Consider the following 26,082-nt stretch of genomic DNA (forward strand, 5'->3'; position numbering starts at 1 on the left):
TGTCCTCATCTGTTGAATGAGGGGGTTGGATTCAATGACCTCCAAACTCCTAGGTCTTCCTCATATGCCATGTTGCTTCTGTTTTTGAAATTAATTTGAGGTGGCAGTGATCGGCATAATAAGCTTGATGCTGGATGTGTCCTTGAGCCCTTTGAAGAAGGCAGGTTTCAACAGGGATTATTTTAGAATTGAAGGAAATTAGGTTTCTTATTTTTCTGTGTAAACTCATGCCAAGATGAGAGGTCACATAGTTCCAGTTCCCCTAGGAATCAACTCTTCTTCCAAGTGCTTGTCTTCAGTATGTGTCCTCTGACATTTCTCCCATGTCAGCAGCTGTCACGACCTAGGGAGGAATAAAAAGTTTAGAATCACAGACTCTAGAATTGGAAGGGACCATACAAGTTATGTAGTACAGCCTCACTCCCAGGGCAGTTCTTTCTTTCTCTGAAAGAGTAATTCAACCACCATTTGGATATTTGTGGAGATAGGAAACTCATTCCTTTTCAAAGAACGTTGTATCACTCTCAGACAGCTAACCATTACATAACATTAAGAGTTCATCATGCACATGGCACAATCCTGAGCCCTAAGAGATTGTGGAAAAAACATGCCTGCCTTTGAGGGGTTTACATTCCCCAAAGGCTGGTCACCTGTTGTTTCTCATGACCTCTGTATAGTTCAGTGAACTTTGTAAGGCAGGTGTTGTTTGGCATGACTTGCAAAGTAAAGGTAGAAGGAGCAGAGGCTGTTTGGAATGCTGGGCCTCCCATGAGTGAAATGGAAAGTCCTGGGACAGAAACATGCATTGGGCTGAGCCTCAGGAGAAAGGAACAAGGACTTTGCCTCCAGTAGAGAGGGCCCTTCTCTGGCTAGCTTCAAATCCTTTCTTTTTGAAAATGGGAAAGAAAAAGGGAGGAAGAGGAGGAATCTGGGACTTGACTGAGGGGAAAGGGGAGGTAGCTGGGAATGGAAGAGTCTAGCTTCACGGTGGTTGTTTTGGACCCAGGTACAATGTTGTCTTCAAGTACTTGCTCAGCGTACGACGAGTGCAGGCAGAACTGCAGCACTGCTGGGCTCTCCAAATGCAGCGCAAGCATCTCAAGTCTAACCAGAGCGATGCCATTAAATGGCGCCTACGGAACCACATGGCCTTCTTGGTGGATAATCTTCAGTATTATCTCCAGGTCTGTGCTGAAAGTTGAATGGTACATGGGAGATGAAGAAAGGGCAGGAGAAAGGTCTTGCAGGGATGTTTTATTCTTGCCCTGGGGGAACGCTCATGAGAGAAAAAAATTGGCCGTGGTTTTTAGGATTGCTATGTGGAATGGTATTGATGAGGCATAAGAAGCCCCAGAAGCACTAACAATCTCATATGAGCAGCACCACTAAGGCACTTATTAAGTTCTTGTGGATAGGATGACATTGGCATCACCCTAAAATCCTGCTCTGTTTTGTTGTGACAGGAAGCTGACCCTGAGATTTTTTGCAAGTTGTCAGTAAAGTGCAAGTCCTGACCATATGACCAGCCTCACTAAGTTAGGAAAGGCTTCACATTAGATGGTTGATTGTCAGCTGATGAATTGGTTTGGTCACAGCAATTCACAAAGACTGTCTGCTAAAGTATAGAGTGGTGGCAATATAATTCACTGAAGGAAGCATCCTCGGGATGAAATCTCAGGTCTTTGGCATCACTGAAGTTTTGGCTTTCTGAAGTGTTCCATAAGTCTTTAAATTTTAATAAAATGTAACTGAGTCAGTCAGTATGAACATAAAACATCTGCTTTAATGACAGGAGGCTGGGTTGAACCAGGTTTTCAGCTTTCCCTGCCAGTGTCATGCCACATAACAAGGGCTTTCTTGGTCAATTCAAGAGCACAGGGGAGTTTTCTGTGTTTTATTTTTCAGATGCCTCACTATCCTTTCTATCCTAGAGTGATTGTGTCCCATAAAATACTTTAATTACTTCTAATTCTCCTTCAGGTAGATGTGCTGGAGTCTCAATTCTCCCAGCTCCTCCATCAGATTAACTCCACAAGGGATTTTGAGAGCATCCAGTTGGCTCATGACCACTTCCTGAGCAACTTGCTGGCTCAGTCATTCATCTTGCTGAAACCTGTAAGTGGGGCTCGTTTGGCTTTCTGAAGTTTTTATAGCACTAAATCTTCCCCTTCTTCAGATGCTGATTGAGTTGACAAGACAACAGGCTTCCATTAATCAGATCTTTATTCCCCATTTTTGTTGGTATTTCGCAATATTTATAAATAGGAGACAGCACAGATGATATGTATTCAGGTTTCTGAGATAGATAAGGAACAGAAGAATAGTCTAAGGCAAAGGAAACAGAAACTGCTTTACATTAGCGTGTATGTGTGGTAATGATGAAAAGTAAGAGTGAGTGAAATGCTTGTTCTGCTAAAGATGTCTGTGAACTATTAGGATGGGGGTGGGGAACCTCTGGCCTCCAGGCCACATGTGACCCTCTAGGTCCTCAAGTGTGGCCCTGACTGAGTCCAAGTTTTACAGAGCAAACCCTTTTATTAAGGGGATTTGTTCTGTGTGGTTTGGATTCACTCAAGGACCTAGAGGGCCATATGTGGTCTGGAGGCTGCAGGTTCCCCACCCCTGCATTAGGATCAGCTGCCTGCCTTGGATGGTTTGAGTTCAGTTCTACTTTGGAGAGGGGATGATGGAACTAGAACTTCATCAACAAGTAGTCCTTTAGCACCTGCTCCATTAAGGCTGTATATCAGACAGTCAGGATCCAAACCTCTCAAGGAGATTACAGTGTAATTGGGAAGACAGATTATGCATACAATTGTATTGTTACTATAGCACCAAATAAATGGCACAGCCAGTAAATGCTAGAGTGCTTGGTAAAAATTAGGGCAGTCAGGGTTTCATGGAAGAAGTGGGCCTTAAGTTAGGCCTTGAAGAAAGACTTAGAGAAATGGAAAAATAAAAAGAGGAAAAAAGAAGTGTATTTTGTACATGCCATACAGGGGATATATAGAATGAATAAAGACATTCATGGATTTTCTGTGGCATGTTCAGGAGATAATGACTAGAAATTGGGAATCCCAAAGGGTAAAGTAGTTTTGAGTAACTAAAGATAATGAGTTGTTCAAACATACTGAATTTGAGGTACCATAGGACGTTCCAATTGAAATGAATATATCCAGCAATCAGAGACATAAGCCTGGAGCCCAAGAAGAAAGGTTAGAATTGTAGGCGTGTTCTTGGGAATAGAAGACCCTGAATCTTCTAAGCTGTCATTCCCCATAACATGCCCATTTTCCTTCTTTTACTATTTTTTTTTTTTTAATATAGGTGTTCCACTGCCTGAATGAAATCCTAGATCTCTGTCACAGTTTCTGCTCACTGGTCAGCCAGAATCTGGGCCCTCTAGATGAGCGTGGGGCTGCCCAGCTGAGTATTCTAGTGAAGGTAAGTCTGCCAGAATGGAGCTGGACAGGGACAGTCCTGACAGCTAGAGAGTAAGCTGCCATCCTCTTCTGTGGAATTTATTTAAATGAAATTTTGCTTTTTTTCAATTAACCTAAATCTACTTTCTCTCCGTCCCACCTTCACTCATCAATGAAAAAGAAAGTAAAACAAAACTCTTGTAATAAATATGTATAGTCAAACAAAACAAATTTCCTCATTGGATAAGTTTAAAAAAACATTAAAACAAAGAAAAGGAAACTATAAACTGATATGTCTAATGAAAACAATACAAAATGTTTCAATGAAATATTTACAGGTAGACTTCAGCAACATAGCACAGACATGTCAGTATGACCACGTTGGATTTATAGCAAGAAGGCATTGTTTGTTAGATATTAGTAAAACTATAAACCTAACTGACCATGTTAATCATAATGGCAAAAATCATGATTTTATGAGATGTAGAAAAGCGTTTGACAAGATACAACACCCATTCCTGTTTGAAAAAGACTAGGAACTAGCACAGGAATAAACGTATTTTCCTTAATTTGAAAAGTAGTATTTATCTATAACCAAAGCCAGCATTATATGTAATGATAAACTTATAAGTCTTTGAATCAGATTAAGGGTAAAGTAAGGATGTCCATTATCACGACCACAATTTGATAGAATGTTGGAAATGCTAGCTAGAGCAGTAAGACATGAAAGAGAAACTGAGGCAATAAGCATGGACAGAAGAAACACAGTTACACTTTTTGCATATGATGTAATGGTTTACATAGAAAGCTCGAGAGAGTTAACTGAAGAATTAATTCAAACAACTTCAGCAAATTTACAAGATATAAAATAAACCCACAGAAATCATTAGCATTTCTGCATATTACCAACATAACTCAGGAGGAAGAGGTAAAAAGAGAAATTCTTTTTAAATAACTACAGAATGTGTAAAATACTTGAGAATCTACCTGCTAAGGTCATCACAAGAACTGTATGAATACAACTACAGAACACTCGTAACATTAAGACAAATCTGAATAATTGGAGAATATTCATTGCTCATGAGTAGGCTGAGCCAACATAATAAAAATGACTGCTGCCTAAATTAATTTACTTCTTTGGTGCCATTCAAATCAAACTATCCAAGGATTACTTTATAGAGCTAAGAAAAATAATAAAATTTATCTGAAAGAATAAAAGACTAAAAACCTCAAGGGAAATAGTGATAAAAAGAGGGAAGGAAGCAGGCCTGCAGTACCAGATGTTAAACTATACTACAAAACAGTCATCAAAATTATTTGGTACTTGTTATGAAATAGGCTGATCAGGAAAACATATTAGGTATATAATATATAGAAGCAAATGAGCCCAGTAGCTTAGTATTTGATAAACCCAAAGATCCCAGGTGTTAGGGTAAGAACTTGCTATTTGACAAAAACTTGGGAAAACTGGAAAGCAGTCTAGCAGAAACTAGTAAATAGTTTAAACATCTCATACCGTATACCAAGGTACTAGCCAAATGGGTATGTGTCTTAGACATAAGGGGTAACATCATAAATAGATTTTAAAAGCAAGGAAGAAATGACCTGTAAGATATTTGGAGAGGGGAAGAATTCATGCCCAAACAAAGAACAGAGAGGATCATAGGACAGTTTTGATTGTGCACAAAACCAGTGCAGCTAAAGTTGAAAGAGAAGCAAAAATGGAAAAATATTTACAGCAATTTTCTCTGATAATGGACATAGTTCTAAAAATTAAAGGGAAATATTTCAGATTCACAAGAATAAGTCTCCCAGTTGTCAAGTGGTCAAAGGCTATAAACAGGCAGTTTTCAGAGGAAGAAATCCAAGCTCTCAGAAGTCAAATGAAAAAAATGCCTATATCACTAATAATTAGAGAAATACAGATTAAAACAGCTCTGAGGTTCCACTTCATGTTCCTCAGTTTGGCAAAAGTGACAAAAAAGGAATATGGCAAATGCTGGAAAATATATAGGAAAATAGGCACATTAATGCATCATGTCAGTAGAGCTGTACTTGGTCTAGCCATTCTGGAAAGCAATTGGGAGCTGTGCCCCAAAAGTTAGTAGTTTTCCCTAACCTTTCCCTTCCCTCCCTCCTGAATATATCATACTTCCCCCCTCTTTCCATTCTTTTAAGATCACCAAGACATCAGCAAAACCACTCCCAGGCTTTGCCTAATTAGATTTCATATGACTCCTGGTGATGATAGGATTCAGGTGACATATCATCTCCCCATGTTTGCATGTAAGCAATTACACTTGTCTAGGCCTTTTTCATTGTTCATTTTTGTTTACCTTTTTATTTTTCTCTTAACTCCTGTGTTTGAACTTCAGAGTTTCTACCAAGCATTCATTAGGAATGCTTGAAAGTCCTCTGTTTCATTAAAAGTCAATTTTTAGTCCTGAGTATGATACTCAGTTTTACTGATGTTATTTTTGGCTCTAACCTTAAGTCTTTGGCTTTCTGAAATACTGTATTCCAAGTTCTCCATTCCTTATACTGATGGCTGCTAAATCACGTATGCTTCCAACTGTGGCTCTTTGATATTTAGATTCTTTCTTTTTGGCAACTTGGAGCATTTTTTCTTTGACCCAGAAGCTATGATGTTCCTGGGAATTTTAGTTTGGGAGTTTCTTTCTGGACGTGATTGGTCGATTCTTTCCGTTTCTGCTTTGCTCTCTAAGTTCCAAGAGATATAAGCAGTTTTCTTTTACGAGTTCTTGAAGTAAGATGTCTAGGCTCTTATTTTTGTCCATGGGCTTCAGATAGTTCAATGATTCTTAAATTTTTTTTCTCCTGATGAGGTTCCCAGTTCAGTTGTTTCTGCTGTGAGATTCCTTGCATTTTCTTCTATTTTTTCCAGCCTTTTTGACTTTTAATATTTTTTGATGCCTCATAGAATCATTGGCTTCTTTTTGGTCCATTCTAATTTCAGGAAGTTTGTTGCTTGAGCAAGGATCTGCACCTTTTGTGCCAAGCTGTTCATTCCTTTTTCAGTTTGTTCATCCATAGTTCTTGTTTCCTTTCCATTTTTTTCCTCACATGCTCTCACTTAATTTACAAAAATGCTTTTCATCTCTTTTTTTAAAAACTCTTGCTTTGTCTCTTCCAACAATTACAAGAGAGTTTGTGCCCAAGGTGTATTTTTCTTCTAGGCTTTGCTTTTAGATATTTTGGAGTAACCTTTTCATGGAGGCTTGTCTGGAGCTTCCCTGCCACCATAATAGTTACTTCCTAACTTCAAACTTGATGTTAGGCATGGGCCCTCCACACTTCTGGAGGGAAGGTCTAGGCAGATCCTGTGGCTGCTTTCTTGGAGTATTGAACGTTGTAATTTGGGGTGTCCCCAAAGTGGTCTGATCCTGAGCAAAGTCTGATCACTGCCTCTTGATCTGAGCTCTACAAGATCCTGCCCTGGGTTTGGATCTGAGCAGCAGTAGGCTGGACTTTACCCTACCAGCTACCTGGAAAGCTGCCAGTTCAGAGTGATGGAGTTGTCAGCTCCCCTTTGGTCTAGAATTCCCACGAGGGTTATTCTTCTACAGGTGATCACACTGGGCTAGAAGCTGGCACCCCATTCTGGGACCCACATCATTACTACTTCTGTACTCTCTGGTTTAGGATTACCACCCCCTGGGACAGGTTTCCTTCTCAGTCTGCCAAGAATCTGTGACCCAGCATTGGGTAGTGGCTACCAAAAGTGCCAGTTAACACCTGTTCCTGCTTTCTGTATGCAGTGCCCTAATATGGGTCTGGGGTTTCCTCTTGCCTTAGTACACAGTGTCTCCCTAAGAGCTGCAGTATTTCATGCCTGGGGTGCTCTGTACCAGACTTCATCCCCAGTATTCGCAGACCTCTCCATCTTTCTCCCTAGAATGACTTGGAGTGGACAAATGACTCAGTGTTACTTTTCCTAGATTTACCCATCAAGATTCAGTCTGGTGAGTTTTCTAAATTTGTTTGGAGTAATTTGGTTTTTTAGGGGATGGAGCTTGTTGTACTGCTTCATGCTACTCTGCCCTCTTGGCTTCCTCCCAGAAACAGCTTAAAATTCTACATGTCTAAAACTGAATTCATTAACTTTCCCCAAAAAAGCTATCCTCTTCTGAACTTTCCTGTTACTGCTGAGGATAACACCAGACCTAGATCTCATCCTCAAGTCCTCACTCTCTTTTACTCCCCATATCCAATCTGTTCCTATGTCCTGTTGATTTTACATCAAAACATGTCCTATATCCCTCTCTTCTGACACTGCACCTAATGCTCTAGTACCTGCCCTTATTACCTCATTCCTTTTCTATTGAAATAGCCTACTGGTTGATCTCCCTGCCTCTAGGCTCTCCCCACTCCAGTCCACCTTCCTTCCATTCGTCTCCCAAATTAATCTTCTTAAAAGTGCAGATTTCTCCATGTCAACTTCCTACTCAGTAAATGTCAATGGCTCCCTATAACCCCCGGGATCCAGTATAAAACCCTGTTTGGCATTCAAAGCCCTCCATACCCAGCCCTCTGCTGCCTTTCTACCACGTACTCTGTGATCCAGTGTCACTGGCCTCCTTACTCCTCCTCCCACATGATTTTCTGTCTCCAAACTGCAGGCCTTGTCATTGCCCCCTATGCTTGGAATTCTCTTTCTGGTCATTTCCATTTCCTGGCTTCAAGATCCAGCTGAAACATTGCCTTCTCCAGGAAGTCTTTCTTGATCCCCTTCACTGGGAGGCCTTCCTTCTCTGGAGAATTTCAGATCTACCACGTGTCCAGCTCGTTTGTACATAGTTGTTTCCTCCTTGAGAACAGAAACTACCTTGTGCCTCTATCCGTATCTGAAGTGCTCAGCACACTCCAGGCACAATAGACGGTTAACAAATCCCTACCGGATAACTGACACTGCCTTCTGGTTCCCAGAGATGGAGGCAGCTTCCTTGACATTGTTTTAATATTTCTTGTCTCATGAAATCGTTCTCTTTTCTTTAGCCCATTCTGATTTTCATGGAGTCTTTTGCATGGGTACGGTTGGTCTTCTTGTTCAAACTATTCGTTCTCTAATTCTGTGTTCCATCCAGTTCTTTTCCTCTACTGCTTTTATGTATAAAGAAAATTGTTTAAGCTTTCAACTTGGCTAACGTGCAACTTTGTTTTGCATTACTAGACATACTTGTAATAGGTTTTGGAGTTTTTTGCTTTCTTACTGGGTTTCGTAAGGAGTGAAGGGAATGTGTGAATTTGGAACCCCCGCAAAAAACAAGAAAAAGTCTTTGTGCATTGAAAAAGTAAGCTCTTGCATCTTCCTTTCTAGGAACTTGTACTCAAGCTGTATTTTTCTTCAAGACTTTGCTTATAGATGTTTTGGAGTCATTTTTTTCTTCTGCGTCTGCTTGACTCACCAATAATTTGTTATGGTGGGATTCTTCTTTCTGTTTGCTCATTTTTCCAGCTTACTTCTCGATTTCAGTCTTTATGTGAAGTCCAGACTGGGCTATATTTGTGTCCTCTTGGGTCTTGATGCTGCGTTTTGGGGGGTATTATTGTTATTCCAAGGTCTCAGGGGAAGTTCAGGCTGGACCTGCAAGCTTCCAGTGCTCCCAGAGAGGTTTGATCCAAGGTGAAATGAGTGCCTTCCTCACGATCACAGCTCTGCAGGTTCCTGGCCTGGTTTGGGGTCTGAGCAACACAATTGGAGGCTTGCTGCTTACTGGAGTTCCAGTGGACTGCTGCTGGAATCAGCCACTATCACAGGAAAGCTCTGCAATTTAGGATGACAGAACAAAGGGTGCCCTTTGGTCTAGAATTCTTGCCTTGGTTATTATCCTACCAGCTTCAGACTAGGCTTGATGCTGAAACTGAGACCCCTTCCCACCCTCAGCTGCCAGCCCCACTCCCCAGATCAGGGCCACATAGCTTGTTTCTCAAGTTGTTGCTTGCTCAGTGCATAGCCTGGAGCCTGTGACTGCTCCTTGGCCTGTAACACCATCCCTACTAGGTACAAGACCCTTCCTCGCCCACCCTGTATCTGTGACCCAGCACTGGGTAGAGCAGTCAGTTGGCATTCGTTACTGTTCCCTGCACTTGCCCTGGTGTACAGCCACAATCAGTCCCCTGGACTTAAAGGCACTTCCTATGAAACTCTTCATCTTCTCCAGCTATAGGTAAAAGAAGAATGAGGTTTTGGGGTGAATTCGCTTGAATCCCTGTTATTCCTTCCTGCAGGGTTTTAGCCGTCAGTCTTCACTCCTCTTTAAGATCCTTTCCAGCGTCCGGAATCATCAAATAAACTCAGATTTGGCTCAACTACTGCTACGACTGGATTACAACAAGTATTACACCCAGGCTGGTGGGACTCTGGGCAGGTAGGCACAGGTTAGGTATTCAGCTGACTAGGTTCCTGGAATCATACACTGCACCGGAGGGATCTTCTACTCCAACCCCCTTATTTTACAACGAGGAAATTGACACCTAATGTCTCAGACTGCCCAAAGTCACATAAATAGCAGTACCAGGTACTGAATTCAGCTTCTCTGACTTTATATCCAGTGGGCTGCCCTCTGCCTGTGTCATGCTGCCTCATGTAAAAAGATCAAGCTTTTTTATACTGAACAGTCTCTTCAGTACGATTTTTTCTCCCTTCTTATAGTGTGGGTTTGTGAGCAAGAGGGCATAGTAGGAATCATTTGCTCAGTTTTACCATTTATCTTTCTTCAAACTTTTTCCTAAAGAGAAAAAAAAAGACTTCTTTGGTCTTAGTAATTTTTTCTGAGCCTCCTCCCAGCTGATCTTTTGATGGTAACAGAAGACAGGCTAGGAGCTATCTACGATTCCTTGATTTTGAATGTGAAACTGTCTCACATCTATAGTTTCTTTGCAGGAAAAGTATGTGATGGTGTCTTTTTCTTTTGCAGTTTTGGGGTATGAACCCTGTGGTTGAGATTCAGGAGCTAAGTTGGCAAGATTGCAGTTTCCATCCGTCCAGAGGTGATTCCGTCTGTTGCTGAAGGTTCATGGAAACAGTCTCTTCTACTTTTATAACTGAGAAATGCAGTTTAATCCGCTCTCTTGTCATGAAGCCGTTAACTTGTACTAAGGATATCATTTGTCACCATTAAAAAAAAAGTTAGCTTCATTATACATCAAAACAGAAGCGAATTTTTTTCTGGCCTTGTAGAAGAGTTTATTAATCCTCCTTCTATGAGTTTGGTGGTAAAGCATGACTTAGTTAATAGTCAAGTGACCGTGACTGAACGTGTACTTCTATTAGAAATACATTCTGAACAATCATTATAATATGACCGGAAAGTCAGATCTGCTTATGGCACACATTTGGAAAGAGGATCGTTTTTGCACATTAGATTTCTAGATGTCATTAGCAAGAAGGGCAACAGGTAAACTTTCTATTGACTTGATAGCTGTTCTTCCTTATTCACAGTTTTTCCACTGTCTTTGAAGAAGCTAAAAGATCTTAATCCATGAATCAAAAAATCAAACAACTTCCAACTATCTCAGCTTCAACTTAATGATTAAGTGGCTGTGTCTGTCAGAGAATTAAGATGTACAGAAGCTGGGGGCGGGGGGGAGGGAAATAGAATAAAGACCCCATGTGAAATTTCAGCTATAAAAGGGCATTAGTAGTTTAAGTCACAAATTCCACACCCAACTATATTAGTGCTACGAAAGCAGAAGCAATTAGCAGTTGTTTTTTTGTTTTTTTCTGGGGGGTGATGGGTGGTATTTCAGAGGTATGGGAGACTCCCCTCCCTCCATCAATGCAGCTCTGCAGCCAGTCTGCAACTCAGGCCTTAGAGGTACCCAGAGCGCCAAGGAGTTAAGTGGAAATAGTCTGTGTGGCAGAGACAGGGCTTGAACCTAGGTCATCAGGAGTGTCGTAACACCATCAAAATAAATATTTATTAAACCCTCACCACGGTACTGGCTTCTCTGTGTAGCAGATTAAAACTAGTCTAATATCCCCTCACTCTTCAAGGCAGTCAGTCACTGAGCAGGGATTTTCCCATTGATGTCTCTTAGAAAGCAGGAGGAAAGGGGAGATATTCAGGTATCTCCTAAAAAAGATGGATGGAGGTGGTCTCTCCTTCTACCACAGACCTCAAAGGGACTACCTTAACTGGTTTTGGTAGTAAGGGCCATGGTTACAGTAATTAAATGTATGCCTTTTTGGAGTTTTGAAAATTTCTAAGTGTTCAGGCAGCTACTTCATTTTATAGGACTTCAGAGCTTTTGACCCGGTCCCAGCCCAATCCTAGACTCTCCGCTAGCTAGCTCCACAGGACAGCTTACCATACTTCAAAGGAAAGCCCTTCAGAGTTCAGTGGGGTCTTAGCATCCCTAAGTTTAGTAATTTCATATTTGAGAAAGTATATGTAACTTACCAGTCCTATACTCACTGGAAAGAAATATTTTAAGGCAAAGAATATTCTCCACTTATCTTTGGAATGTCTTGGTACAAAATTAACTAGAAAAAACAAAAATGGTCACCACTAAGCCTACTAAATACCAAATAGCAAATCTGAAAGCCCCTCATCCCCCTTATCTGCAAGGCCAGATGCTCCTCTTCCAAAAGGTGATGAGGACTCTCTTCTGCTTAAAAGTCGTACAGTTGGGAGTTCTTGATCATTTTCCTGACATGGACCCCCTCTGGCAGTCTGGTGAAATCTGTAGATCCACTCCTAAGAACTGTTTTCACATTCATGAAATACATAGGATTACAAAGGAAACCAATTATATTGAAATACATTTCTCAAAATACTAAAAACAAGTGGTTCAAGCACCTCTGCCATACAGGTAATGTTCTTTTCTCCTATTCCTTCCTTCCAAAAGAAACTCAGAAAAAAACAAAGGATAAAGAATCAGTTACTACAACCAAAGAGATTCAACATTTATTTTATCATAAAAGTTCAGCAAAGAAAACTATATACAATGATCCATGCATGAAGTCCGGTTACACACAAGACACATTTAAAACCTGGTTAAAACACAGTCTTCACAATAGCAGGGAATGAAATTGATGGGGCCGAGCATCTTCAGTCAGCGACATAATCATGTTTATATTTCGGATGCTGCTTGAATCCAACTCTCTCCCCAGCAATGAGGCACTGGATCACCCACTCTTGTGACACCACGGGCAGCTGTAACGCTTCTGCACACTTCAGCACTGAGGAAGGGCACGAGGGGTCTGTCACCACAACGTCAAATACCCCCAAAGCAACATCTGAAAGAACGAGCAGAAAACAAATGGAAAGAAATACATCACAGCCCTCTGTTATGAGGAAGGACGTGCCCTCTAGCCAGCCCATTCCACTTTGCCCAAACTAGAGACCTGTTCCGTCCATCAAATATCTATTTGAATTAGGACGTTTCAGTAGAAGGATACCATAGTGAGCGTCCCTGAACCCAGAGAATGGTTGTGTCTGGGAAAAGGTTTGGCAAATACATCACTGGAACCAAGCGGAAACTAAGAACAGCCCTGTGCTGGTGTCATGGTGGCTCACCTCACCTCTTCAAGTTGCTTGTCTTCTCTCAGTAGAACACGAGCAAGATCTACCTGTCAGGACAGGAACTTTGACCACAAGGCCCAGTCATTATAAAAGCTAGCCTGCCGTTGGCAAGAGGAACAATGCACTTCTTGGGGAAGCAGGGGCTTCCTAACATCCTTTCAATAGATACCTTTGTTCTGGGCAACTGAGTGGTGCTGCTTCACTGAGGCTGCTCCCCCAGTCCTGAGGATCTCAGACCAGAGTTCCAGGAAATTTTGCTGCTGGTCGGATACTAAAAGGACCTTCAGATTATGGAAAGGATTCTCACGGGGGTGCCTACAAAAAAGGGAACAGAATCAAAGATGGAAAAGAGCAAACGCAGGTCTTAATCTTCTTTGGGGGAAAACAAGAGAATCAATAACCCTAGAGAGTTCTCGTATATTTGGATGTTTTGAAAAGCAGGCTTCCTGAAGGAGCACGCTCTTGCACATTCACAATTTCTGCAAATAAAGCCTTCAAAACTCTTCTTTTTAGGCCTTAGTGTGGAGATCCTGGTAGGCTTACCCCCTCCACTGCTCTGATTATCTCAAGTCTAACTGGTCCTCTGGTTCAGGGTCACTCCCGAACCTATCCTCCCAGAGGTCAGAAACATTTTTAAATGCTCTAAATTATGCAAATCCTTGTACACATTTCAAAAACCTTTAACTTCAGGACTAATTCTCTTGGATCCCATTGGTGAACCAGTTTAGCTCTACACAATCCTTTCTTGAGTCCCTAGGCCCCTTATCCTATCACTGATTGTAAGCTGCCAAGCCTCAGCCTTGGATCGTTCCTGGCACAAGTGCTGCTGAACAAAGGCAGATGAGACCCTTGCCTCCTTGTATTTTATGGGAAAAAACTGAGGTCATTCACCGTAAGGTACGTCTTCTCCTTCCTCACACTCAGATACCTTCTGTTACTGTATGTCCTTCACTCCTATCCCACACGAAGAAGTGGGGCTTAACAAGGCTGATCTCTACACTTGTTCAAGAGATCCCATTCCATCCCATTCCCTCCAAAAGACTGCCCCATTTGTCATTCCTATTTTGCAACATTTCTTTTTGCGAATTTTTTATTTTAAATTTAAATACAAAGTGAGAAAAGAAAAGAAAACCTGCCCTGTATACAGTAGACCGTAAAAGGATTCAATATAAAAATACATTTCCATTTCAAGAAAACCTATAAGATAAACACTACACGTTGTTTTCAAAGTTGCCCAGCTTTGCTTCTTTGTTGGTTTTGTCCTTTTTACTTTATTTTGCCCCTCCCTTTCCTCCCACCCTAGAGGAGGCTACAATGAAGTATGGATCTGGGGACATATACATAGATATCTACAAATATATCCATATACACTTAAGCAAAAATATCTAAGACATACTATGCTTACTTCCTCCCATCATCTGTTCTCTGAAGGTAGATAGCATCTTCCTTCATAGATGAAAGTCTCCATGTTTTTCTACAACAACCAGCTCATCATTTCCTACACCACGGAAAAATTCCAACCCAATCACATCCTATTTGAGAGACTGTCTAGGAAACTATTTTCCCACTTTTCTGCATTCCTTCTATTCTTCACTGCATATGTTTTATCTGTGTAAGAAAGTTTTCATTAAAAATAATTGAAATTATCCTTGTTTACAACAATGCTCTCACATTATAATACAGTCTAAGTCTTGATGCTGCTGAATCTTCCTTGACATATTTTTTCCTGGTTTCTTTGAAGTTTCTGACCTTTTGTTCTTAGAAATGACCTTTGTTGTTGTTTCTAACTCGGTAAAATAATTTTTTAGTAATTTAATTGGGAAGACGCTGAATAGATTAGTTAGGTAAAACTGTCATTTAAAAATTTACATTGGCTTTGCCTACCCATGATCAATAAATAAACATTATTTCAATTATTTAGATCTGAGTCAAGTGTTTCAGGGTCATGTTCATACACTTCCTGTGTCTGTTCTGGCAGGAATGTGTCCAGGTGTTTTAAATGGTCCAAGACAATGTTGAATAACATCATCGACACAGTGTCGCTTTTCTATCTTTTACTTTTGATTAAACCTATTTAACTTTAAGCTGTGTCTTCGATCATGATTACCATCCCTGCTCTTTTTTACATACGAACGTCTACCCCTGTCCTTTATTTTATCTTTGTGTTCATCTCTCATTTTTGTTTCCTGAAAGCAACAAACTCTTTAATTAAAATTTTTAATCTGCTATCCGTTTCCATTCTGTGGGTAAATTTGCCCCATTCACAGTCTAAGCTACAATGATCTGTTGTGCATTTTCCTCCCTATTCTCACCCTATTTATTCTATCCCCCCCCCCAGTCCTCCGCTTTACTTCTCCCTGCTACCTTGCCCTCTTATTCCTTAACCTACCCACCCCTCTGAAGTCCTTCCTTTATCCTCTCCCCTTATCCTCTCCCCTCCTGAATTTAGAAGACTTTTATACATACCTACCTACATGTGTTTCCCTCTCTAATCCACTTCTGAGGAGAGTAAGGTTGCAGCACGCCTCCCCACTAGCTTCTTCTGTACAAGTTTTTCCTTTCATGCCCCATCTGTACTAGATAACCGAGCCCTCGTTTGCTTGGATGTTATGTATTATATTTCCCCTTTTCAGTTCCTTTATTGTCCATTTTCTTCCCCATGCAGGACTGTACTTCACTTTGTTGGATAAATTACCCTTGCTTATTACCCCAGCTCTTTCCCGCTACAGGACACAGCAGCTGTCTGATCTTGCGTCATCCTTATTGTAGGTCCACGATATCTGGGTTGTTTTTTTCTTGTTGCTTCCACGATTTCCTCCTTAACCTGGGAGCTCCGAAGCTTGGCCATGATGCTCCTCTAAGTTTACGTCCTGAGCTCTCTTTCAGGGGATGATCAGTGCAATTCTTCTATTTCAACTTTACCTTCTTGTTCTAGAACTTCAGGACAATTTTTCCTTGATAATTTCTTAGAGTATTGTATAAAGATTCCTTTCTTCAGTGTAGTTTTCAGGGTCTGACTATTCTTATATTTCTCTCCTTGATCTGTTCTCCAGATCAGTTGTTTTTCTGATGAGATATTTCACTTTCTCTTCTATTTTTTCATTCTTTTGATCTTGTCTGATGATTTCGTGGTGTTCTAGAACATCATTAGCTTCCCCTTGCCCAATTCTAATTTTCAAGGAATTATTTTCTTCCTTAAGTTTTTGATTCTCCACTTCCAGTTGGTTGGTTTTCTTTTCCTAATTTTCTTGATTTTTTTTTTTCTTTTTTCTAATTTTTCCTTGATCTCTCTTGATTTTTAAAGTCCTTTTTAAGTTCTTCCAAGAACTCTTTTTGGGGCCATTTGACGTTTCTCATTAAAATAGGAGTGGCTTTTTTAGCTCCATTATCTTCTTCTCAATAGTAACCCAGATCTTCTCTATCCCCATTGTAATCATCTGTGGTTGGGTTCTTTCTCCTTTCTTTACTTATTTCATTCATTTACTGATTGTTTTATTTTATTGTTAGCAGCTGTCAGTGCAATCACGTTCTAGTCCCAAGGTACAGGGAATGCTGCCCCAAGCCTCGGATCTTTCCTACTGTTACATGGGACCCACCCTAGAGCTCTTCTCTCCACTCCTAGGCCACACATGATTTTGCTCCCTCTGGTTCCTCGGGTGGCTGCAAACTACAGCTGTCATTTCTGCCCTGGAACTGAAGCCAGGTATTCTGCTGTCCTGCAAGTGCCCACAGCCAACAGGGTCCCTGCCCCTTGCTACTGCAGTCACTAGGTGTGTGCTAGCTCCTCCTCCCTGCAGCCAGTCTGGGACACATCTGGTCAGCACAGCTGTGCTTGGTGTCCCTTGGCAGTGGAAAGTCCTTCAATCTTCTATTCAGCTTTCAGACACCCCCACCTCCCACCTCATCTCCCCAACACTGTTCTGGAGATGAAAGTTTCTGAAGCTGGGGCTGCCTATCAACCTAGCTGCCCCAGGGCTTGTTTGTTCACTCTGTGGGATTGGCTTGGAGGTGTCTGCACTTCATTCAGATAGAAACTCAGGCCCCTGGAGTTTGGGTCTTTCCTGGAATCTTCTCAAACTGTGTTAGGCAACAACTGCTTTACCCCTTTATTTCTGCTGCTCTTAAGCAAGGTCTTTCTTTTGTGGAGAAAATGTGGAGAGCTGAAAGTTTTCTAACCTACATGACTATCTTCCCAGAATCCTCTCTTTATAACTTATTTTTCATATTTCATTGCCTCCTCGTTTCCTTTCTACTGCCTAGAGAAACATAGACAACGTATCTCCTCCATCCTGAAAAAAACAGCACTTGATCCTTCCATCCCTTAAATCATCCTGTATCTCTTCTGCCCTGTAAGACTAAACCTGAAAAAGCCATCTGTAACAAGCGCCTTTCTCTCCTCTCACTCTCTTCTTAACGCCTTGCAACCTGGCTTCCAGCTTCATCAATCTACTGAAATTGCTCTCTCCAAAGTCACCAACGATCTCTTAATTGCCAAAACCAACGGGCTTTCTCAGTCCTCATTCCCTTCGACCAAACCAGAGCCTTTGATACTTTCTTCTCTCCAGGTCTTTTAGACGTTACTGTCTCCTGGTTCTCCTACTTATTAGACAGCTCGGTTTCAGTGTTCATGCCCTCTAATTACAGGTGTCACACAGGGTTGTGTCCTGAGCCCTGTTCCTTTCTCCCTCTATCCTACTTCACTTGGTAATCTCATAGTTCCCATGAATTTAATTCTCTTCTCTGTGTTGATTTTCAAATTTACCTGTCCCAACTTCTCCTGATGTTCAATCTCTCATTTCCAACTTCTTTTCAGACATCTCAAACTAAACACATCTAAAAATCACTCATCTCTCCCCCTAAACATTCTCTCCCACCCCATTTCCCTATTTCTGTCAAATGTAACACCATCCTCTTAGTCCCTCGGGCTCATAATGTAGGAGTTGTTCTGGACTCTTTACTATCTCTCATTCCCATATCCAATCTGTGGCCAAGGCCTGTTGATTTTACCTTTGCAACATCTCTCAAATATGTCCCCTTCTCTCCTCAGACAGGCCACACCCTGGTACAGGCCCACCTGCTTCCGATCTCTTCCTGCTCCTGTCCACCCTCCAGCCACCAAAATCATTTTCTTGAAGTGCAGGTCTGACCATGTCAGCCCTCCACTACTCAATACACTCCAATGGCTCCCTATTGCCTCCAGGATCAAATATAAAATATAAATATAAAATTCTGCTTGTTTTTAAAATCTCATTTTCTACAGAAAGACTTTCCCAACCCCTCTTAATTCTAGTGCCTTCCTTCTTTTAATTATTTCCTGTTTATTCTGTATTCAACTTACTTGTACATAACTATCTGCATCTCTCCCATTAGACTGTAAGGTCCTAGAGGGCTGGGATTGTCTTTTTTATCCCTAGTACTTAGCACAACACCCAGCACGTAATATGCACTTAATAAATGCTTACTGAGTGAGAAGCCTTTCTCACCCAAAGCTTATCACTGCACACAGTACTGCCCTGCCCAGGTTCTCACTTGCACATTTGCTACAATGCTACTGAATTCAAAATGGACTTCAGAATCCTTACCATTCCAGGATCCTCTCTTCCTGAAGACTGTACCCAGCTGGCAGCAAGTAATTTCGATAGTTCTGGAGCTGGTTGGCATGGCAGCTGTCGTGGACCCAGACATGAGACACACAAGGGATCCCACTGGCAAGGCACAAGAAGTACTTGCGGGTCCGACAGTGCTGATCCGCAATCAGAAGACACTGATAGGCCACATTACACTGAGAAGGAAGAAATTCAGCAGATACACTCAGTGATTTTGTTCTAAGATGATCGCTGAAAGGTATTCCCAACAAATTGAGAGGGGAACTGAGACGAAGCCCTCCAGACAGTACCATGTGCCTTAGCCCGTCCAGGTGCCAAAAAAGCTTCTTATTTCCCTTTAATGCAACTCACCAAACCTCCAGAATGCCCTAATGCCCCTGCAGAAATTCGCAAATAATGCCAGTCTACAGGCCAAAAATCAGAAATGTGAAGTGCAAATTTCTTTCCAATTCCAATCCCCATCTTTTCTGTTCCTAGCAACAGTATTCTCCCCATGCTAAGCCTCAACTTTATGCCCTACTTACCCCAGCATCTGATGTACAGCAACTTCATGTAGCTACAAAAGAGGAAATGCTCACCTGGGCTTCATTGAAGTCTTCAAGAATGTAGCCAGCTCCTGCTCGAAGCTGGGACTCTGTATACTGCTTGTTGTAAGGGGGAGCTTCCAAAAATTCTACATCAAGTGAGAAGAACCAGTAAAATCCAGTTATTGCCAGAAACTTCTCATTTGTGATCTCCTATTTTATACTTGGCTTCCTACTACCCATTCTCCCACTCCCCAGCTGTCTCCAAAGCCAGTTCAAGGGTCTCCCCATGGATCAAAAGAGTTCTTGAAAGGTGGAAAAGGCTGCCAGAAGAAAGGGTGGTGGGACAGTTGAGGAATGGAGATAGGACAATAAAGGTGGAAAGAATATCGAGAATCTTCCCAGTCAGGACTGCATCTAGACCATGGCTGCTTACAGGGATTGAAATCCCCCAACTTCCCAGGATAGTCTGTTCCAATGTTTAATAACCCTTACCATCAGGAAGTTCTTCCTTATGTCTAACCTAAATCTCTCCTGCTGCAAACTAGCCCATTTCCTCTAGTTCTGTCCTCTGTGGAGATGAAGAACAACTGATGAGTACTCTCTTTACATAGACCTTCACACATCCCCCTCATTCACACTTTCCCCCCACCCACACTAACACTTAATGTGCCCAAAACGCTGGAGGCAGAGGCCGGGCAGGGGGAGCAGTACAGGAGTGCTGGAGGACAAAAAGGGAGACATCCCAATGTAATTTATGGATTATCCGGAAAAACTGTCTCAATTTTTGTTGAAAAATTTTTCTAGAATGTATTATTAGCCAACGCCTTAGTAGAGGATAATAAAAGAAAACCTGTTATTTGATAAATCAGATATTATATTTAGATGAAATCTGAATATTAATGATTACCATATAATCTTAAAGTTGCTGTAGAAGGTGGCAGTCACTGATACCAGGTTCTATCCTGAAAGCTTTAGGGGTGTTGTTTTTAAACAAATCCTCAATCAATTTTTTTTTCTTTTGGGTCACTTACTCCTCTCCAATGTAAATGGAATATAGAAATTACAAATGAGAGAGAAAATTCTGGTTAAGGCTTCTAGCCGACTGGATTCAGATTAATTTGTTTTAATGTTAAAAAAAAAAAAAAACAAAACCCAATCCAGTGCATGGTTTTCTATTTCAACCCTCCACCCTCCCCATCAAAAATTTCCAGAAATAATCACCTTACTCTATAATATTAGCTCATATTTATATATAATGCCTTTAAGTTTATAAAGTACCTTCCCCACAGCAACTATTGTGAGGTGCACAGTGAAATGTTAGCTTCGTCTTAGAGAAGAAAGGAAGGCACAAATGTTAAGCTACTTGCCTAAGGTCACACAACTAATAAACAGGAGAGCTAAAAACTGAACCTGGGAGATATCCTCCAGTCCACTATTCTAGGTCAAATATAAAACAGCACTCCAGGAGAAAATCAGAGCTGCAGGTCCCTGCTTCCGGTACCACCTCACACACTCAATGAACTCCTGAGCCAGTCATTTACATCTAATGCCTCAGCCTATTGATGTTTTCCACCAAGTTTCTGTTTGCTCTTCCTCTAATTATTCCTCTTTTGGGCAGACTTTAGCTACTCTATATCTCTCTTAAAATAAATACCAAAACTGGACATCTACAAAGGTCTGACCCGACACCACAAGAATACAATGCAGCGTCATTATGTTGACTTAATAGTCCGTGATGATGAGTCACATTCACCTTCTAGTACATTAGTAATTTCATTTCAATTGTTTTTTGTTATAGGATTGCTATTTTTGTGCCTATTTAGGTTTTAACCTCCAACTGTATTGTCTTATATATTCTCTAATTTATCCCAGTTACTACGGATTCAACGTCTGTATTTGGAGATACAATTTTCCCTACCTGATGGGACAGAACCAAAAACTGAATGGATTCTTAACAGTCCTAGAACCAACCACTTTAACCCGTCATCCCATATAAATCCCCAGGATGACCTCATGCTCCTTCCCTTCTCAGAGTCCAGTTACTTGGGAATCAATGCTGTTACATGATTATAGTGCATGAAAATGAGGACGATGAAATGGGGATTTTTATCATCAAAATTCTTAAGGGTGAGAAGCAGAAGGCTGGGAGAAAGAGAAGCAAGAAAGGAGAAAGAATATGAATGAGAACAAGATCTGGCAACATTAGGAAGGTAAAGAAAAATGAGGCCCCAAATATCAATGTCCCCTTTTCAGAACACAAATTACCTATACAATCAAATCCAAATATATAATCAGCTTAGAAGCCAGTTAACAAGCTATATATTTTTGGATTCCAATGAGTTCAAGAGGAAGCCTTTCTATTACACCTCAATTCTCTTTAGTGGGAAAAGCTCATCCACTTCCTGTCCCTTCCATGCCCCTATTCATTCTCCAAGTTATAAAACACACCACCAGTAACAAAAAATGAAGCACAATTGCTTCTCTTTTCTGCTAAAGTGATTCCCTGTAGCCTTCCAAGATGTCTCCTGCAAATCCTGCCCTCCTTTACATTTTTCCCATTTCTCTGAATACTTGGCACTTATCAGAAAATCCAAATTTTGGCTAACATTCAACTAATATTAACATTGTACAGGGAGGTTTGGCTAATGTTAAAAATTCAGCAAAAATAAATAGCTTGTTCATTAACTGGGGTTAGAGACACAACCCTGAAGAGCTACTATGGCTGCTGATCACTAATGGTGATACTACCGCCAAATACAGTTTGCTCTTCCAAGACTTAATGTCAGCCAGAAATCCGTAGCTAGTGTTCAAATATCACATTAGAGAAAAGTCTGAGCCTTAGCCATAATGGGTAGATTGATGTGTTTTTGTCAGCCATTCTTATTTAAATTCATACTTTCCTTTTTTCCCTCTTAAGAGTCTTAAGACTCAAGACTTTCTGAAGGCAGAGAACAAGTCTTTCTCATAACTCCCCATGATGTTATTAACATAATTGTACGTTTAGTTTGCAGTCAAATGGATGAAAAATGTCTAGAAATTGCTTGTTGACAGTCCTTGACAGAAGACCTGCTATCGCCACATACCCCCCCTTCCAAAGTCCCCTGAAAGCCAGTTGCCTTTCTCCCCCTCCCACCAGTTCTGCTACAGCCTTTTCCTTAAAACTTGGATAGGAAAGACGTCGGCTACTTAGAGGAGGCGTGTTTGCTTTCCTCCGTCCTTAGTTCAGGGTCGATTTCCACTTGTTTTAGAGCTTCTCTACGTGACAAAGGGCACCAAGCACAGGCTTACTAAACAAGTGGAGCAACTAGAATAAATATGAGGGAAATGGGAAGCTATGTCAGAAACCCACAAATTTCCATGGGAAATGAGGACAGTGGTCTCACCCTCCTCTTCCTCACTGCTCCCAGTAGGACCATCTGGCAATTTAGATCGGTTGGCTAGCTTATCGTTGGCTGTGGCCATGGTGAGGAGAAAAGCATAGCCCAGAAACAAAGTCTTGTTGTGGGGTAACGGTCCCCTCTGGTCTTCCAAAGCTAATGGCTCTCCAGCATTGTCTCCACCTTCGCATGGACTCACAAATTCTCCTACTCCCACGGTACCTGGTTAAGAACAAAAACACCATTATTACAGAGAACTCTCACGTTGTACCAGAGCCAAGGAACCTAAGAATATAGCATTCTACACACAGTAGGCACATATAAATGTTCGTTAAATTAAATGAATCCTACCTGCCTGAGTACAAAGTAGTATACAACATTCCACTCTATTTTGTTTACTTCTGAGATGACAACTATGTTACATGAGGAAAAAACAAAAACAACTATGTAGAGTAAACATAAATGAAAATTTTATTTTTTTAACTTAAATAAAAATCATAATAAAATCAATGACACGGTGATATGCATAAAATGAAAAATCTTTCAATACACAAAAATAATTAGAATTTTTACACATCCAAACCAAACGTTTACGGGACTAGCTAGGAGAGGACTCATGGTCATTAGAACTCCCCCCTGGTCAGTGTCTGTTCTGTTACTGTTTCCAGTACCTGGGAAGGAGGTGAACCTGTTAGCTAAGGGTTTATGACACATCCAGATTTGTTTGATCCTCTTTGTTCAATTTTCCAGGAATAAAAGAAAATGGGTATTTGTGTCAGGAAAATTGACTGTAAGGCTCATATAAAGACGAAGATGACAGGTAACGTTTTCCCCAGATAAAAGAACGAGCTAGAAAGAAGCTTGCATCTAGGGACATTTTGACACCCAGATGATGAAGATACAACCAACAAGTCTGAACACAAAAACAGCTGCCCTTTTAATAAAACTTAACACTGCAATTTAATCAAACTACTTTCCTACATCCCAGCACCAAAGGAATAAGAATTCATTAAAGTTGAAGAGACTGGAGAAGCCACTGGAACATGGAACACAGGTTAGTAAAAGTCATGCAAAGTGCCACAATGAAGCAGTGCTGGACAGTCGCTGGACATCGTGAGACAATGAGTTCCCAGGTTCTGAGGGCAAATGAGACACCAAGAAGCACATGTACCATGGATAAGTGACAACCACAAACTTCACCTGCCTCTAAATTTTGCCCCCATCAGCCCTGATTCTTTTCCCAGGCCCCCCCCCCCCCAACTACCCCCATCACAAAAATTATCATTTAAATGTTTCAGATATTATTGCCATTCCCTCTTTACCTTACTCTGCCAAGAATATTGTGGTGAGGGGGTAGAAAGGAGTGATTAACTCCTCAATGAGCTGGAGTGCCCTAAAACAGGAGGCTATATGAAAGCATCTTACGCCCTGCCTAGCTGAATACGTACACAGCTCATTACCAGGAGAACAAAAGGCCACATAATTAACACTACTTTGTTTTTCACAATACTTTATTATCTTTTGCCAAGAAGACTACCATTTGCATGTCATGAAGGTATCTGAAGGAAGAGCATTTACATTGTGGCAGACTTGCTGCCTCGCTTGGCAGGGGATCGATCTTCCTCAGGGCATATCAGTTTCCTCTTCCCAGAGAGAGGCCCCATAGAGACTCGGGGACTTTCGAGAGCTTTACGAGGAGGAGTGGCAGTGGCACTGCTGCTGGAGGTAGTGGGGGTGCCTGGGGAGTTGAGGTTACTTCGTCGTTTTCGCTTACGCTCCACCAAATTATCTATAACCAAGTAAGACAGAAAGTAATTAGTTCTCACAATATAAGGCCCCGAATCCTTCCCTCACACTTCCCACTGCACTATAAAACATATTCTAAGACCATTCCATATTTTGTTTCACACTTCTATGGCTGAAGATTTGTTTTACTTCTTGCTGAGCTGAGGAGGGTTGACTGAAGATTTGCTTTATCTCTGCTGGGCTGAGGCAAGAAGCCTAAGGATTTACTACAAGGTGGGGCAGGCATCCTTCAGTGGCCAGACTTTCCATGTGCTTCAGTGCAGCCCAAGAGAAATACAGAAAAACTCCACCTGGCCTCAGCACATGCCAGATACCACCACTAGGATTCTATCTCATCAACAGGTAAGCTACCAGTACCTGAGGCCCCAGTACACAAAGCTAGTGACCAGGCCTCTGGCCCCTAGCACAAGAAGCTTGGGACAGTGTGGCCTGTACTCTAGCAGGAAAGCTCAACTTTAAAAACTACTAAACAGGCTCCAAAAATGATCAAGAAGCAAAAACAAACACTGATAACAGAAAGTGACAACGGTGACAGGGAAGATCAAAACACAAACTCAGAGGAAAGCAAAATTGTCAATAAACCTACATCCAGAAAACCTCAAAGGGGGCATTCCCTTTGGTCTCAATTGGTCTCAAGCCCAAAATACCTTCTTGGGAGAGTTTAAGAAGGATTTAAAAAGTCAAATAAAAGAGGTAGAAGAAAAAACTGGGAAAAGAAATTAGAAGTATTCAAGAGAGAGTCAACAGTTTGAAAAAGGACAAAAATTGACCGAAGAAAACAATTTCTTAGAAAGTAGAACTGGCCAAATGGAAAAAGGTACAAAAAGCTAACTGAAGAAAATAATTCCTTAAAAATTAAAGTTGGGCAAGTGGTAGGAAATGATTCTATGAGACATCAAGAATCAGTCAAATAAAAGCAAGAGAATGAAAAGATAGAAGAAAATGTAAAATACCTCATGCGAAAAACAACTGATCTGGAAAATAGATCCAGAAAAGATAATTTAAGAATTATTGAAATACCAGAAAGCCCTGATCATAACAAAAAAAAAGCCTGGACAGCATCTTTCAAGAAATTATCAAGGAAAACTGCTTTGATGTCTAGAATCAGAGGGTAATACAGACATTGAAAGACTCACCTACTGAAAGAAACCCCAAAATGAGAACGCCAAGGAATATCGTAGCCAAGTTCCAGAATTATCAGATCAAGGAGAAAATACTGCAAGCAGCCAGAAAGAAATCATTTAAATATCACGGAACCACAGCCAGGATTACACAAGACTTGGCAGCTTCTACATTAAAGGATCAGAGGGCTTGAAATAGGATATTTTGGAAGGCAGAGGAGCTTTGATTACAACAAAGAATCAACTACCCAGCAAAACTGAGCATAATCTTTCAGGGGAAAAGACAGACCTTCAATGAAATAGGGGACTGTCAATTATTCCTGATGAAAAGAAAAAAAACCAGAGCTGTACAGAAAATTCAATCTTTAACTACAAGACTTAAGAGAAGCATAACAAGGTAAACAGGAAAGAAAAAAAGTGCTATTCATTAAGGTTAAACTGTTTATATCCCTACATGGGAAGGTGACACTTGTAACTCCTGACAGATGCATCTTTATCAGGATAGTTAGAAGAGGCACACATAGATTAGAGCATGTGGGTAGAAGCTGACTTTGATGTGATGATAAAAAAAATTAAGGGGTGAAACTTGTACTTGGAGAAGAGGAAAGGGGGAGGTAGGACAGAATAAGTTACATCACAAGAAGAGGCATAAAGACTTATTACAGCAGAGAGAAG

General features: G+C 41.1%; 2 protein-coding genes across 14 annotated transcripts in view; one reads left to right on the top strand and one right to left on the bottom strand.

The window, feature by feature from the left end:
• The window catches only part of LOC140514449 (gamma-tubulin complex component 4), a 28,981-nt gene extending 17,605 nt beyond the window's left edge, over window positions 1-11,376 (top strand). For 3 of the 5 annotated variants that reach the window (XM_072624852.1, XM_072624853.1, XM_072624855.1), the window contains 5 exons: window positions 1,007-1,184; window positions 1,981-2,115; window positions 3,328-3,444; window positions 9,672-9,811; window positions 10,361-11,376. In XM_072624852.1, the coding sequence (XP_072480953.1) occupies window positions 1,007-1,184; window positions 1,981-2,115; window positions 3,328-3,444; window positions 9,672-9,811; window positions 10,361-10,373 (583 nt within the window). In that variant the 3' untranslated portion in view covers window positions 10,374-11,376. Of the gene's footprint in view, window positions 1-1,006; window positions 1,185-1,980; window positions 2,116-3,327; window positions 3,445-7,338; window positions 7,406-9,671; window positions 9,812-10,360 lie in introns of all 5 variants that reach the window. The other 2 variants (XR_011970636.1, XM_072624854.1) reach the window with 2 other exon arrangements.
• Window positions 11,377-12,326: 950 nt separating this feature from the next.
• The window catches only part of LOC140514447 (TP53-binding protein 1-like), a 130,923-nt gene continuing 117,167 nt past the window's right edge, over window positions 12,327-26,082 (bottom strand). For 6 of the 9 annotated variants that reach the window (XM_072624842.1, XM_072624840.1, XM_072624846.1 and 3 more), the window contains 6 exons: window positions 24,059-24,269; window positions 22,487-22,702; window positions 19,155-19,249; window positions 18,553-18,752; window positions 13,140-13,285; window positions 12,327-12,684 (listed from right to left, as the gene is read on the bottom strand). In XM_072624842.1, the coding sequence (XP_072480943.1) occupies window positions 22,546-22,702; window positions 24,059-24,269 (368 nt within the window). In that variant the 3' untranslated portion in view covers window positions 12,327-12,684; window positions 13,140-13,285; window positions 18,553-18,752; window positions 19,155-19,249; window positions 22,487-22,545. Of the gene's footprint in view, window positions 12,685-13,139; window positions 13,286-18,552; window positions 18,753-19,154; window positions 19,250-19,595; window positions 19,672-22,486; window positions 22,703-23,973; window positions 24,270-26,082 lie in introns of those variants that run through there. The other 3 variants (XM_072624849.1, XM_072624841.1, XM_072624844.1) reach the window with 3 other exon arrangements.

Source organism: Notamacropus eugenii, chromosome 7 (genome assembly GCF_028372415.1).
Source record: "Notamacropus eugenii isolate mMacEug1 chromosome 7, mMacEug1.pri_v2, whole genome shotgun sequence".
Classification (NCBI taxonomy): domain Eukaryota; kingdom Metazoa; phylum Chordata; class Mammalia; order Diprotodontia; family Macropodidae; genus Notamacropus; species Notamacropus eugenii.